This window comes from Panthera uncia, chromosome C2 (genome assembly GCF_023721935.1).
Source record: "Panthera uncia isolate 11264 chromosome C2, Puncia_PCG_1.0, whole genome shotgun sequence".
In the NCBI taxonomy this organism is placed as follows: domain Eukaryota; kingdom Metazoa; phylum Chordata; class Mammalia; order Carnivora; family Felidae; genus Panthera; species Panthera uncia.
Genome location: NC_064810.1, coordinates 149,853,779 through 149,867,481, shown reverse-complemented (window position 1 = coordinate 149,867,481; position 13,703 = coordinate 149,853,779). Strand labels below are relative to the sequence as shown.

The 13,703-nt window shown below is 50.8% G+C and overlaps 1 protein-coding gene across 1 annotated transcript in view; it reads left to right on the top strand.

The window, feature by feature from the left end:
- Positions 1 to 13,703, top strand: part of ITGA9 (integrin subunit alpha 9) — a 327,365-nt gene that overhangs the window by 292,980 nt on the left and 20,682 nt on the right. The window contains exon 25 of the mRNA XM_049629010.1: positions 1,641 to 1,742. Within this exon, the coding sequence (XP_049484967.1) occupies positions 1,641 to 1,742 (102 nt within the window). The remainder of the gene's footprint in view (positions 1 to 1,640; positions 1,743 to 13,703) is intronic.

Below are 13,703 nucleotides of genomic sequence, written 5' to 3'. Positions count from 1 at the left end.
CAGAGCCCTCTGGCCTCCCTAAGGGTATGGAGCCGCTCCAGCCTTGAGGTTGGCCTGGGCCTCCAGTTGTGTTTATTTTCCTTTGACCTCAAGGTCCAGCCCCAGACAAGGGAATTTGAGGTTTTATTGTTTTGATCTTAACTAGTTTTCATTTGAAATGCAGGGTCTGACTTTTTAAATTATCAGAGGATTCAGATTGCTCTGAAAGTGCCCTTCTCCAACCACAGGGAGGCCTGTCCTGGGGCGGGCTGTTCATCTGCCCCGCCTTTAACTCTGACAATTACCACCATCATTGTTATTATCCTTGTGATCATGAGGATCCACGGTGACGATTAGTCAAGGTTGTGAATAAACCACACATTTACTAAACTGTTAAATTGGTAAAAGATTATTCGCACACAGAATTATCTACTGCTGGAGGAGAGCTGACGGGAGCGGTTCATTTGAGTGACAAGCTTCCCGGAAGCATTGAAAATCGGTTTCACCGCCGTTTAAAAAAAAGGGACAATAATTAGCACATACCTCCCAGGTGAAGCAGGCAAAGTGGCCTCCCCGTGTGCCCTCCCGGAGGGTCTTTGTGGTTTCTTTGGCAGAGATGAGCAGAGGGAACTGTTTTCTCTGAGAGGGTCCTCTGCTTTCACTTTTGGGGGGGGGGGGTAGGTTTTACCAGAAGTGGGTCAAAGCTGGCATCTGATACATACCTCCTTGTGTGGCAGGCAGACTGAGGAAGTGTGGGTGGGTCTACTGCAAGTCACCTCGCTGGCAGAGCCCCAGCCACCCCCACAGGTGGGCTGCCGAATGTTCCAGTTGCCCGCCTGTCCTGCTTCCTCACCAGAAGCCAGGCTGGTCCTCCACCCACAGTCAAGGCAGCACTGTCTGTACCACTGACTCAAGCTGCTGACCCTTCCCTGAGCTGCAGTTTTGCCCTCTTTCCAGATCCCAACCCCATCCCTGCCTGGTGGCCATTTTCTCATTCTGTGGATCTGAGCCCACACCAAGGCCACTGCTGGTGGGCTCTTCCTGAGTCTTGGATGTGCCCACGCCCACCCCAGTCTCCTTACTCCTCAAGCCATGGCCTGATTTATAAGCTAGATGTGTCCCTCTCTCATCACCCCATCCAGCCTCCTCTCTCCATGTTAAATGGTTTTGACCCCCAGACAGCCTCATTGAAGGGTAAAGAAAGAGTTAAAAGTAACTCATGTGAAGGGTTTGAGGGTTGTGGTCAGAGCAGGAAGATGCTTGAGAAATAGAAATCAGATGCCTTCCATGGAATGCCAGGCCTGGATTTGTTGTACACAGTTAAACAGCTTTATTTATTTTCCCCTCTTTGTGAGTATGTCAATATCAATATCCAAATATCTGGCTCTTACCGCTTGGAAACCATAGCACACAAGCTTGCGTGTATCGATGACTGGCAAAACTTCAGCTTTTCAGCATCCGCCATAGCAGGAAAGAATTCTCGAGAGACAGACTGGAAACCTCTGTTTACGTGGGTGCCTGGAACGGGGAGGTACGTAGTTCAGGGATAAAATTTTCGTCCGGCCCACATGGAATCTTGGAATTCAGTTCTTCCTGCTACTTTGAGGCCCAGCCGTTGTCACTGAAAAATGTGTCACTGAGTTGTGTTGTTTCCTCCACAGGACAGTTCATCTGTCATCCAGTTCATGACCCGTGCCAAGGTCAAGGTGGATGGTGCCCTGAGGGTGGTGGAGATAGCCAATGGGAACCCAGAAGAGATGATGGTGAGTCAGCCAGCCTTAGAGCAGCCCTCTTGGGAGGGTGAGGGAATCTGGGTGGCTTGGTGCTAGAATTTGAGGGTAAAGACAGTCTCTGAGCCAAGATGTTGGCTTTGCGGTAGACCCAAGACCATGCCTGCCTTGGCTCCCAGGCCCCCACGGAGAACTGCTGCGGTCTCCTCTTGTGATAGCATTGTTCTTTACTGTGCCATCATTATGTGAAGGCTCTCTGCTATGACCAGCTCAAGGAAAAATAGTCTGGAAGTACCCTTGACAGGGCTTGGATTTCCACGCTGAAAGCCAAGACTATTTTTATCTTTCTCAGACCTTTCCCTGAAACCTCATCTGCCTCCCCAATCATATTGCTCCATGGATAAACACTAGGCGTCTTAAAAACAAGTGGTTTGAATAACTTTAAAGAAGTCACATCCAAATTTCTAAGCCCTACAACCTTCTGTCACTCTCTGCCCCCTTGTCCTGCCTAAAGTGCGGGGGATGCAAGCTTCAGAGACACAGGAGGGTGCGGCAGCGGGAGGCGAGGATGTGGGGGTGTGGGGGAGGCTGGAGGGGAAGTGTGGCCTTGGGATTGTGCTGCCTTTTACGGGTTTTCAGGGGTCGGGAGGGGAGGTGCATTCCTGACACTCACTCTCAGATCCTGGGCAGATAGAAAGGGTCGAGACAGCAGCCTGCAAACGGGTTTTGCCACCGAGCGAGGCAGTGACGCTACCTTTTTGCATCTACTTCCCTGGAACTCACCTCCTCTCAAGGGACTCTTGGAGGGGTCGGTGTTGCCGTGACAAATTTACAAATGTGATAAAGTCATAGAGGTTGTGTACCTGCAAAGAAAAGGCTGTTAACTTATTTTGCAACAACAATAGGAGCACCACGTGTCTCAATGTTAGGATATGAATCAGCCCAAAGCCCATTCGTGTAAGACCCTGAAAAAAAAATAAGTCTCCAGGGACTGCAACGAAACCTCAGTCCTGCTCCTGTGTGTGGTGAACAAGAGCCAAGGGCACCAGCTAGTGCGGAACGAAGGTGAATCTGGGAATGGGGGAGGGTTATTAGAGCTGCACCAGGGCTTGGGCATACCATGCTCAGTGTGGGCAAGGGCGGCCAGGTGCAGAGCTGGACTCCTCTGTTCACTCTGAGAAATTGTCCAGGCACTAATTTTAATAACAGGAACCAGAAAGGGTGACTTGGAATGGCACTGGCGTCTCTCACCCTCTAGGGCGAGTTTTTCCAGCGGACCAGGTGTTCGGAGCTGGCTTTTGCCTTCCCCTCGCCGCCTTTTGGCCATTTCACTGCTAATTCAGACCCTCGCCTGAGAAGTGAAGGAGACTGGTTCATCGCTCATTGTCATAGGTCTGGTTAAAAAGTTTTATAGCCCAACATGCGAGGTTTGGAATGTTTGAGTAGACCACGGTGTTCCCGCTTGAGAGCTAAGGGATGTGATTTAGCAGGTTTCCTACAGGTGGAATCCCTTGTGTAGATGAAAAACCAATTCACTGGGCACATCGCCCTCAGTGACAACACTGAGCTGTGGGGTCCGGGAGGACGTTGCTTAACATCCCATTGTTGGCCTTCTGAGTCATCTGTATGCCCCCAAAATGCCACTTCCATTAACTACTGTTCCATTTTGAGCACTATGGTGATATTTTCATTATCAAGAGCTCTGTGAAAGCAGCTCTCACTTCCAATGATTTTGCTTTAGGACTGACCCATCAGAATCCTACAATGTCGCCTTCTCCCTCCTTTCCAGGACTTTGCCTTTCAACCCATGAGCTAGATGAAGTCCTACAGTCTGTTCTCAACTTTCCTGGCAGGAAAAAAAAAAAAAAAGTCTTTTCTGAGTAGGAAGGTTTACTTTTTTAGAACAAACACGTTCTTCCCTGCATGAGTCTTCTGAAGGCCTGGCTCTCTGTCAGCTATCTATTTGAGGGGAAATTTCCATGGAGGCTATAGCCACCAAATTTAAACCGGGCAAAGTTTCACAAGATTTTAGATGAGATACCAAATTCTGATGGCCTTGGAATGAACAGGAAGTGTCCTTTCAGCTGGTAAGGAGCAGGGTGTGGGTGAGAAGGGGAAATAATCTGATTTGTAACCACATAATGTGTATACCGTGGTAAATTTCCCCAATCGGGGAATCAAGTGATTTTCCTGGGACTCTTTGGATCTTTTCTTTTTATGCTATGGTCTGAGTGCTTTACAAAGCATTTGAGTGAATAACTAGAAATATGTGATCGATTTTTGAATGTTTATTAATAAATAGATCTGGAGGGTACTTTCGGGGGGGGGGGGGGGTGGGGAATGTCTATGACCAGCCCCATCAAGCTCACCTGTACAGATCCAAACCTGAGAGCTCCAGGTGAGATCTGTCGTGTTATATTCTGTACTGGTTGCCAAGTGCCAGTAGTATGCTGAATTTCCTATTCTATTCAACCCAGCCCTTTTTTTTTTAAGTTTATTTTTATTTATTTTTGAGAGGGAGAGCAAGTGGGGGAGGGGCACAGAGCGAGGGAGACGGAATCACAAGCAGGCTCCACCCTTTCAGCACAGAGCCCGATGCCGGGCTCAGACTCACAAACTGTGAGATCATGACCTGAGCCGAAATCAGCTGCTTAACCGGCTGAGCCACCCAGGCGCCCCGACCTGGCCCGTCTCACTTTTCAGGGAGATTTGCCAACAACTGAGGCTAGAAACTCCCCCAGGACAAACCAGGAATCTGGAGGATCAGCTTTACTACTGCGAGCCACCATCCCCAACCCCCTTCTCAGGCTGGATGAGAAGCTTGTATGAATTACATAGCACACCGATTTTCTTGATATTTTCCAGCTGAAGAACATAGGATACACACATAAATCCACAGGTGAAGAAGTCATTGCCATGTGGAGTGTATACTGGGCTAAGACCTTAGGAGCAAGCGGGAAGGACTGATTCTCTTTTTGGCAGAGTCAGAATGGGTTCGAAGGATATATGGCAGCTCTCAGCATTGCCAGGAAGTCTGGAGAACCAGGCTGAGGGCAGGAGAGGAGTCCAGAGACCTGAGGAGCCAGGACCACGGGCTCAGGCCATGGGAAGAGTGCACGTGATGCTTTGGACACAGCTGTCCCTGGCTTCTCTCAGCCTCTTGCTCTGGAGTCAGTGGGGAGCCTCTCACTGGCCGAGGTTGGGTCCCTGTCACCGGGAGACCACACCCCAGGGAAAGCAGACGACTAGCATCTCTGTGACACCATTGCCCTGAGACTTACACAGAGGAGGATTCCCCAGCACTGGAAGGGAGGGAGGGGGTCAATACAGGGCTGCCAAGAAGTGACAGTTGTCCCCTCTCGTGGGCCTCTCTTATCCTGAGGATCAGCATCAGGCCAGCTAACCCCTGGCTCTTCTTGGGGCGCCCATCTGAGCCACGCTTTGTTCAGTCATTGAGACCACTCTGTTGCTAGTAACTTCCTGGGCCATCTGCAGCCTTAGTGAGAGAATGTGAAAATCTTTGTCCAAAGATGGTTGAGGAGTGTTTGGGCTTTTTTTCCCTTTTTTTCTGTCTTTCTTTTTTTAAGAAATAGTATGTTTGAAGGGGTGATACTTCCTTGCGTATTTGACAGGGCAGGCGTTTGGGGCCTGTCACCTTCTGCCATGGTGCATGGGAACCATCTGTCCACACTGGGGTGTTCACCTCCCTCACGCAGCCCACTGCCCTCAGCACCCCTTCAGATGGGTCAGAATTTTAACAAGTGCCTGGAGATTTCCTTGTGCCCCCCCCCCCCCATTAGAACCACTAAGCCTCTGCCTCTAGTGAACGAAGGACCTCCGACACTTGGGAAGAAGAAATGACTTGCCCGGCATCTCACAGTGACTGAGGCAAGAACACCGCGTCCTGGCCTGAGGCTCCTTCCCCCTCCCCGCCTCAGCCAGCCAGTCCCCCAGGAAGTCACTGAGCCTTTGTGGGTGAAAGGGCCTGGACAAAAGCAAAGTCTCCAGCATGGAAAGGAAATCGTTGACTTGTTTTAAAGTATCTCTGTTAAAACCGCCCAGGTGGCCTGGGAGCCCAGCCAGCTCCTTCAGGCTGGACCTGGCTGTCCTCACCCCAGAGGGGGCCTTCCCTTCTCGTTCTAATCAGACCCCAGAATGAAGCCTCAGCATTGCAGCCACACTTTCGCTTCTAAAGTCACCTGCCCAGCCAACCACTAACCGAGCAGGGCAGCAAGCACAGAGTTCATTTTCTCTGAAGCCATTTCCATCCAACTCCCAAGCTCAGCCCTTTCGAGAAGCCAGTCCTCTGTGAATGCAGAGGACTGCATCTCCCCTCGGGAGTCAGAAAAGCCCGGGTTCCAGCCCTTCTCCCTCCCTGTGACTTTGGGGATCAGGTAGGCTGTGTGAGCCTCAGTTTCCTCATCCATAACACGGGAAAGCTGCTTTCTCCGTCCTAGAGATCTCCTCCCTTGTTCTGCAAACCGCCATTGCCCCCCAACCAAAGACACAAGCCGGGGCATCTCAACCAGACGGGCGTCACCTAACGCGGTAAACAGAGACTATTCTCAAAGATGCCACTTGTGGTCCTTTTGTTGTGCTGCTTCTTGATGGCAGCTTTACAATTTTTACAGTCACCGAGTAGATTGTGACCTGTACTTTACCGTTTACGTGGCCAGTTACACTTAAAATTAGGTTCCACGAGGCAAGAGAGTTTTTCCCCCTCGAACCTCAAGTTACATTGAGACGTAGGTTGCAGAAGAGGGTCATTGGAAGGTCACCACCGGTCCTACTCCGCACCCACCAGCCCCACAAGTGAGAATTAAGTTATAACCATAAGAAATTGAGAAGTATTCCAGCAAAGTTTGCCAAAATATGAGTCCTACTTCCTAATAGTCACATTTGCTTATTTGTTTGATGAATATTTACAGGGGCCTTGCTAAGAGCCAGGTACCGTACTAGGCAGGCACTAGGGATGAGATGGGGAACAAAATAAACGTGGCCCCGGCCCTCCCAGGGCTGATTGAGGGGACAGAGGATGGGAAACAGGGAAGCAAAGAAGGATTTCATTGCAAATTAAGGTTAGTTCTGGGGCGCCTGGGTGGCTCAGTCGGTTAAGCTTCCGACTCTTGATTTCGGCTCAGGTCATCATCTCACTGTTCGTGAGACTGAGGCCGCTCTGAGTCGGGCTCCCTTCGCCACTTCGAGAGCCACGGGCTCAGTGTTGATAGTGTGGAGCCCGCTTGGGATTCTCTCTCTCCCTTTCTCTCTGCCCCTCCCCTGCTTGTGCACACATGCTCTCTATCTCTCAAAACAAATAAGCCTAAAAACATTTTTTTTTAAAAAAACAACAACAAATTGAGGTTAGTTCTATGGGAGCAACCTGCTTTCTTTTCTTTGTTTTTTTTTTAATGTTTATTTATTTATTTATTTTGAGAGAGAGAGAATGAGTGGGGAGGGGCGGAGAGAGAGGGAGAGAGAGAATCCCAAGCAGGCTCAGTGCTGTCAGCAGAGCCCAGTGTGGGGCTTGATCTCATGGACTGCAAGATGATGACCTGAGCAAAATCAAGAGTCAGACGCTGAACTGACCGAGCCTCCCAGGGGCCCCCTGGGAGCAACATGCTTTCTCTTAAAGGAGTCAGGGAGTCTTTCTCCAAGGAAGGTGAGACCTAGAAAATGAGAAGGAATTGGCTTGCCAAGGATGGGGAGAAGCGCCCCAGCTCAGGGGGAGAGCTGCTTAAACACCCAAGCGGCCCGCTGTGCTCACAACTCGAAGACCAGTGTGGCAAGAGCCCACGGAAGGGTGAACGCATCTGTGGGGAAACACACGGGCAGGTCTGCACCGTGAAACACCAGAGGGGGCAGTGGCGAAGGGAGGCCAATGAAAGCTTCTGTTTGAAGAGGGGAATGGCATGATCTAATACACAGTCGACCTTTGAACAACACAGGGGTTAGGGACACCAACCCCTGTTGCTGTCACAAATCCACGTAGAACTTTGGACTCTCCCAAAACTTAACTATTAACAGCCTGCTATTGACCAGAAGCCTTACTGATAATGTAAGCAGTCAATTAACATGTAACTTGTATGTTATCCGTATTATATATTATGTTCTCTGTATTATATACCTATATACGGATATGTAATAATCTGTATTATATATCTGTGTCCTTACTATGTATAAAGTAAGCTAGAGAAAAGAAAATGTTATTAAGAAAATCATAAGGAAAAGAAAATACATTCACAGCACTGCACTGTATTTATTTTTAAAAATCCACACGTCGGGGCGCCTGGGTGGCTCAGTCGGTTAAGCGGCCGACTTCGGCTCAGGTCATGATCTCATGGTTTGTGAGTTCAAGCCCCGCGTCGGGCTATGTGCTGACAGCTCGGAGCCTGGAGCCTGTTTCGGATTCTGTGTCTCCTTCTCTCTGACCCTCCCCCATTCATGCTCTGTCTCTCTCTGTCTCAAAAATAAATAAACGTTAAAAAAAAATAAAATAAAAAATCCACATGTAAGTGGACCTCTGCAGTTTAACCTGTGTCATTCAAGGGTCAGCTGTGTATTCTTTAAAAACCACAGGCTCCGGGGCGTCTGGGTGGCTCAGTCGGTTGAGCGTCCAACTTCGGCTCAGGTCGTGATCTCACAGCTCTTGAGTTCGAGCCCCACGTCGAGCTCTGTGCTGACCTCTCAGAGCCCGGAGCCTGCTTCGGATTCTGTGTCTCCCTCTCTCTCTGCCCCATCCCTGCTTGTGCTCTGTCTCTCTCTGTCTCTCAAAAATGAATAAACATTTAAAAAAATTTTTTTTTGCTCTTTAATAAAAAAAAAAAAATAGTGGATCTCACTGCATAAAGAGATGGCCAAGGACAGGCTGAACCACATGAAGAATAAGCCTCTTCCTCCCCCAAATCCTCAAGAGTCTTGGTCAGTTTATCCTAAACCAATGATTTCTGGTTATCATCGCGATCGCTATCATCGTTGTTATTTTTGTAAACAGAACCCACTCCTAGGTTGAAATACGCTTCAGTTGTCTCAGGGGTGGGGAGCCTGGCATTTCCCCCTTCTCCGTTTCCCTTGGTGGACGCTGTACCCCACGCCGAACCCCTGGAGTCTAGAGAGTTCTGCTACGAAAGGTGGTATTTTAGGACAAGACTGCCGTCCGGTCCATCAACTTCTCTCACTAGACACGAGTTGAACCCCCAGTGGGTATGAACCAGCATCACTCTATACCCTCAAGACGTTCACAGCACACGCAAGTGGGCACGCAGACATGCTCGCAGCCCGGTGTGGTTATGTACTGCGAATGCCCGGCTGAAGAGGTTAGGGCGGGCTGCGTGGGAAGAAACAGCGACCCCTGAGCAGGCGCCGAAGGAGTCTTCTAAGGGACGGGCGAAGGACAGGCATTCCACAGGAAGTCGTGTGGTGTCCTAAGCTAGAGTCTCAAGGAGCAGACGTGAGATGAGCGTGTGCGTGCAACCGGTTTATTAAGGAAGTGCTCCCTGTGAGCCCAGGAAGGGAAACTGAGGCTCCAGGAGGTGAAAAGACCTTCCACCCTGAGGCGCCACGGCTTGTCAGTTGAAGAGCCAGGACGGGCTGCTGGGGCTGGCTGTTTGCAGGCCCCGAGCCTTCCTTACCCCTGTGCTCCTCTGCCCTGTGCTGGCCCGTTGCCCCGCGCCCACACGCACAGTGGGAAGGCCATTCTGAGCAGGTGGTAGGGATCACAGTCCTGGGTGGTAAGCAGCTGGCCCTTTGTTTCAGGAGCGACCCTCGGCTCTGGTGGCCTGAGCAGCGCGTCACGTGCCGACCCCGGGGTCTGTTGATTCTGGCACTCTTCCTGGTGAGCCCTGGTCCCTCACCAGATGCATAGCTCCTCGTCCGGATAGCCTGAGGTGGATGAGCTGTCCTCTAAAGAGCAGCCGTGAGGATTATCAGCAGTGGTGGCTATAAAACCTCTCAAGGCGGCGTCGAGAACTCAGCCCGTTCCCAACAGACGCGGCCTATGATTAACCACAAAGGGATTATGGCACCAGCCCAGCTCTCGCCTCTGCAAATTCTAACAGAGCAGGCCATCTCCGACACCCGGCACCTGGCAGCCACGGGCACGGGTGACGTCTCTGTTTGTCACGGCACAGACGTATGATGCTGATCTCGCCAAACGCGCAGTTTATTTTCTGTTCATTGATGTGGTCTCCAGAAGTGTCCCTGCTCCCCTGAGCGGGTGTGCTTTCCGAGGGCTGTGTTCTGAGAGCAGTTTAAGACGTGGTTCTGCTGAGAACATTGCCTCCCCCCTCGCCTCCCCCCTCGCTGGCTGTTAGATGTAATCAGAAGCAGGTGGAAATGTCATTTCATCGTCCCAGATGTTCTGTCCCCTCCACTTTTTCTCTTACTCGAATTCCTGCTCTGTGAGGTGTGTGTGAGGTCGACTGCAGAGAGCGTCTTGCCGTCGTAATTGACCTTCAGCCGACCTGGGTCTGAGGCTGAACCTCCCTTTGGGTGGTGCTGACTGCACCGTCCCCTCAGCACCGGAAACCCGTGCCCCGCAGGGGCCTGGGCCAGGCGCACCCCGTTGTGGTCACGTCCTCAGGCCTCACAGAGACCTGAGCGTCGCCAGCTGTGACACGAGGCCTACTTGCGGTGGTGGGAATTTGAAAGTTTCCAGAAACACAGAAACGAGTCCAGCACTGTGATTCGGGTTTGCCAGCTGCCTCAGACCGGAAGTTGGCTTCCGGAGGTTCCCAGACACCGGCTCGCCAACCTCAGGTGCGTGAAACTCCCCAGCAGCCGGCGGGACGCCCAGGATGTGGGCCCGCTCTTGCCCCGGCCCGACGTCCGTCCTCCTCAAAGCCTCTGTGGAGACAAATCCTCAAGCCCCTCCTTCTCTTACGCGTTATTAGTTCACGTCCGGCACACGAGCCTCCCGGCTTTCATCCACGGCCGTGCCATCAGCCACCCCCTCGCCGGGCAGAACTGCCACCTCGGGTCTCCCGGCCTCCACCACCAGACCCCCCACCGTCCGCAGATCTTTTCCCCTTTTTCCTCACCTCCTTTCGTGCTGGAAGCACAACATCTCCCCTGCACCACTTCCCCTACAACCCTGCTACCAGGGCTGTTTGTTCCTTGAACCCCCCCCCCCCCCCCCCGCCGTGCGAAGTTCTCCCTTCTCATCTACCGTCGTTTTTCAGCTAAGTGCTCCCGGCAAACTGTGAACCATATCCCTCCCCGGGTCCAAACCCTGCGTCGGATTCCTGTTTCTCTTAAGATGAAACGTATGAGTCTTAACCCAGCCTCCAGCCCTTCCTGTCTCTCCAGCTTCGCCTTGAACGTCTTCCTTTGGCGCCTTGTTCATTCTGCCTGCTCCGACCCCGCTGTCTGCTGGCCCTGTCTCACCCCTGCCAAGCTTACTGCGGCCACAGGGGTTTTGCATATGCTGTTCCTTCTCTTTGGAATGCTGTTCCCTCCCCTCTCTTTGACTTTCGCTCTCAGCTCCAGCAGCTCCTCCAGGAACTCTTTCTGACTGCCACGCCTATCTCAGAGTCTTTTATAACCATGAACCTCTGCCTTGGGGCACTGGCCAAAATTATAATTTCACATCGATGTGTCTAATTGATCAGTATTCTCTAAAAGCCAGAAGCTTCGTGAGGACAACACTATCTGCTTGATTCATCAAGGACCCCCTACAAGCGCCCGGCACGTAGCAGCTGCTACATAGACAAACGGATGGATGGATGGGGTGGACAGACAGATGAATGGATGGACAGATGGGCATGTGTAGGTGGGCAGATGGATGCACGGATGGCCAGAACTCCCCGCCGAGAAATAACATTTGCAAATATATTTTTGAGGTAGAGAAGAGAACACTCAGAGACTCCGGCTTCAAACCCCAGCATCTTCTGTTGTAGACTGAATTATATCCATGCTCCACCTGATGTTAGAGCCGAGAGGACGTTGCATTCATGAACCACACCATGAATCACAATCCTGGTTTAGGTGACTGGAGAATGTGCATTTGAAGCCTTGTTCTGTAGGAATTCACAGGGTGCTGGAGCCCGTCAACAGGAAGATGCATCGTTACCTTACAGAGTGATAAGGACTAAGAGACAGCACTGCTCGGCTAAGGTTTTAAAACTAAGTCCTGTGGAGCCATGGGGGTCCCTTGATCCGGTTCAGGGCCTGCTGCGGCTGGGGTAGGGAGGGACGGCGTAGGAAGGGGGTGCTGAGCGGGCTGGGCTCGGGCTGCCTACCTTCTCTACAACCAGAGAACCTCCGTTTTCTTCCGTTTTGTACATTGAGATGCCACAATAGGGCTTCTCTGCTAACAGAGGCTGAAAATGGCAACGTTTCCAAAAGCTCAAAGAATGACTAATTCTGCCAAAAAGTCAGGTTTCTTGGAACAGCAGATGTAGGAGCAGAGTCTCTCTTTTTCCATTTTTTTTTTCAACTTGGCTTTAAAACACTGAGTTAAAAAGAAGTTTTAAGAGCGAAAAACAGAAAAAAAGGAAAAGAAGCCCCATAATCTCAAAAAAGCACCTGTGTACTTTTAAAACTTCCTACCATGTTTCTGCAAAGCTGACGTCTTCTAGATATTAAATTGCTATCTTGATTTTTTTTTTTGCACTTAATGTTGTAACATTTGTCATTTCCCCATGATATTATCCTATTTTCAAAAGTATTTAAAACTTGGAAATCAGGCGAAAAGATGATCGCATGTCCTTCCGATGGTAGACTGGAACGTTCCCTGGCCCCTTTCTGCTCCAAGTATGGACCAATGGCATTGACGTCACATATGCACCAGAGAGAGAGAGCACATATGCACGTGAGCAGGGGAGGGGCAGAGAGAGACGGAGAGAGAGAGAGAATCCCAAGCAGGCGCTACCCTGTCAACACGGAGCCCAAAGTGGGGCTCCAAGCCATGAACCGTGGGATCATGACCTGAGCCAAAGTCAGAAGCTTAACCAAGTGAACCACCCAGGCGCCCCTGAATACTTTTAAGATGAGCAATATTGGATTTTGTCAAATGGACAAGAACAGAAAGGCATTGCAGACGGCCAAAGCAGCCTGCAGAGGCCGGAGAGCACAGTTCTGGCTGGCGAGATGATGCAAACCAACAAGGATGGGAATGATGGCCCGGCAAGGGGCTGGCAAGGTAGGAAGGAGACGAGACTGTAAAGAACTTGGGACCCTGGAATATGTATTCAGCGTAAAGGGAAGTCACCAATAGCGTAAGCAGAGAAGCAACATAAGACCTGCGTTTTAAGAAGACAACTCCTGGGGCACCTGGGTGGCTGACTCTGGCTCAGGTCATGATCTCACAGCTCATGAGTTCAAGCCCCGCATCAGGCTCTGTGCTGACAGCTCAGAGCCTGGAGCCTGCTTCAGATTCTGTGCGTGTGTCTCTCTCTCTGCCCCTCCCCTGCTCACATTCTCTCTCCCTCTCCCTCCCTCCCTTCTTCCCTCCCTCTCTCTCTTTCTCCTAAAATAAATATTTGAAAAAAAAAAAAAAAAAAAAGAAAAGAAGACAACCCCTGATGGGCTCTCCGGGGCCCCTGAAAGGGTGCTATGAGATCAGACCAGGCCTGACCTGGAATAGTGACTGGGGATGGGAACAAGAGAATACAGAGAAAAGATACGTAGAGAGGTCCAGGGGCGTGACCAGGATCACCAGCTCTTTAGTGGTATAGTTGAGGCTTCCTGGTCACTGCTTGTTGACTCCCTGCTGTAGTCCAGCTGCTGTGCCTTCCTTTGGGGTTTTATCTGAGATGTGACTTCTTAAAGCTGCAGGACGCTCTGATTTTCTCCCCCACGTGAGCTTATTAGGGTCTTGACGCACGGGAACCCGCTCTGCCAAAGCACGAGACATGCATCCAAGAAGACGGACAGCATCACTAAAAATAAGAAAGGATTAAACACGCATTCTGGCGAAGTGACAGGGCATTCTTGTGGAATTTGCTAGACTAAACTGCTGTGGATACTGTTAGCTGTGCCTGTATCCACAAAACCAGA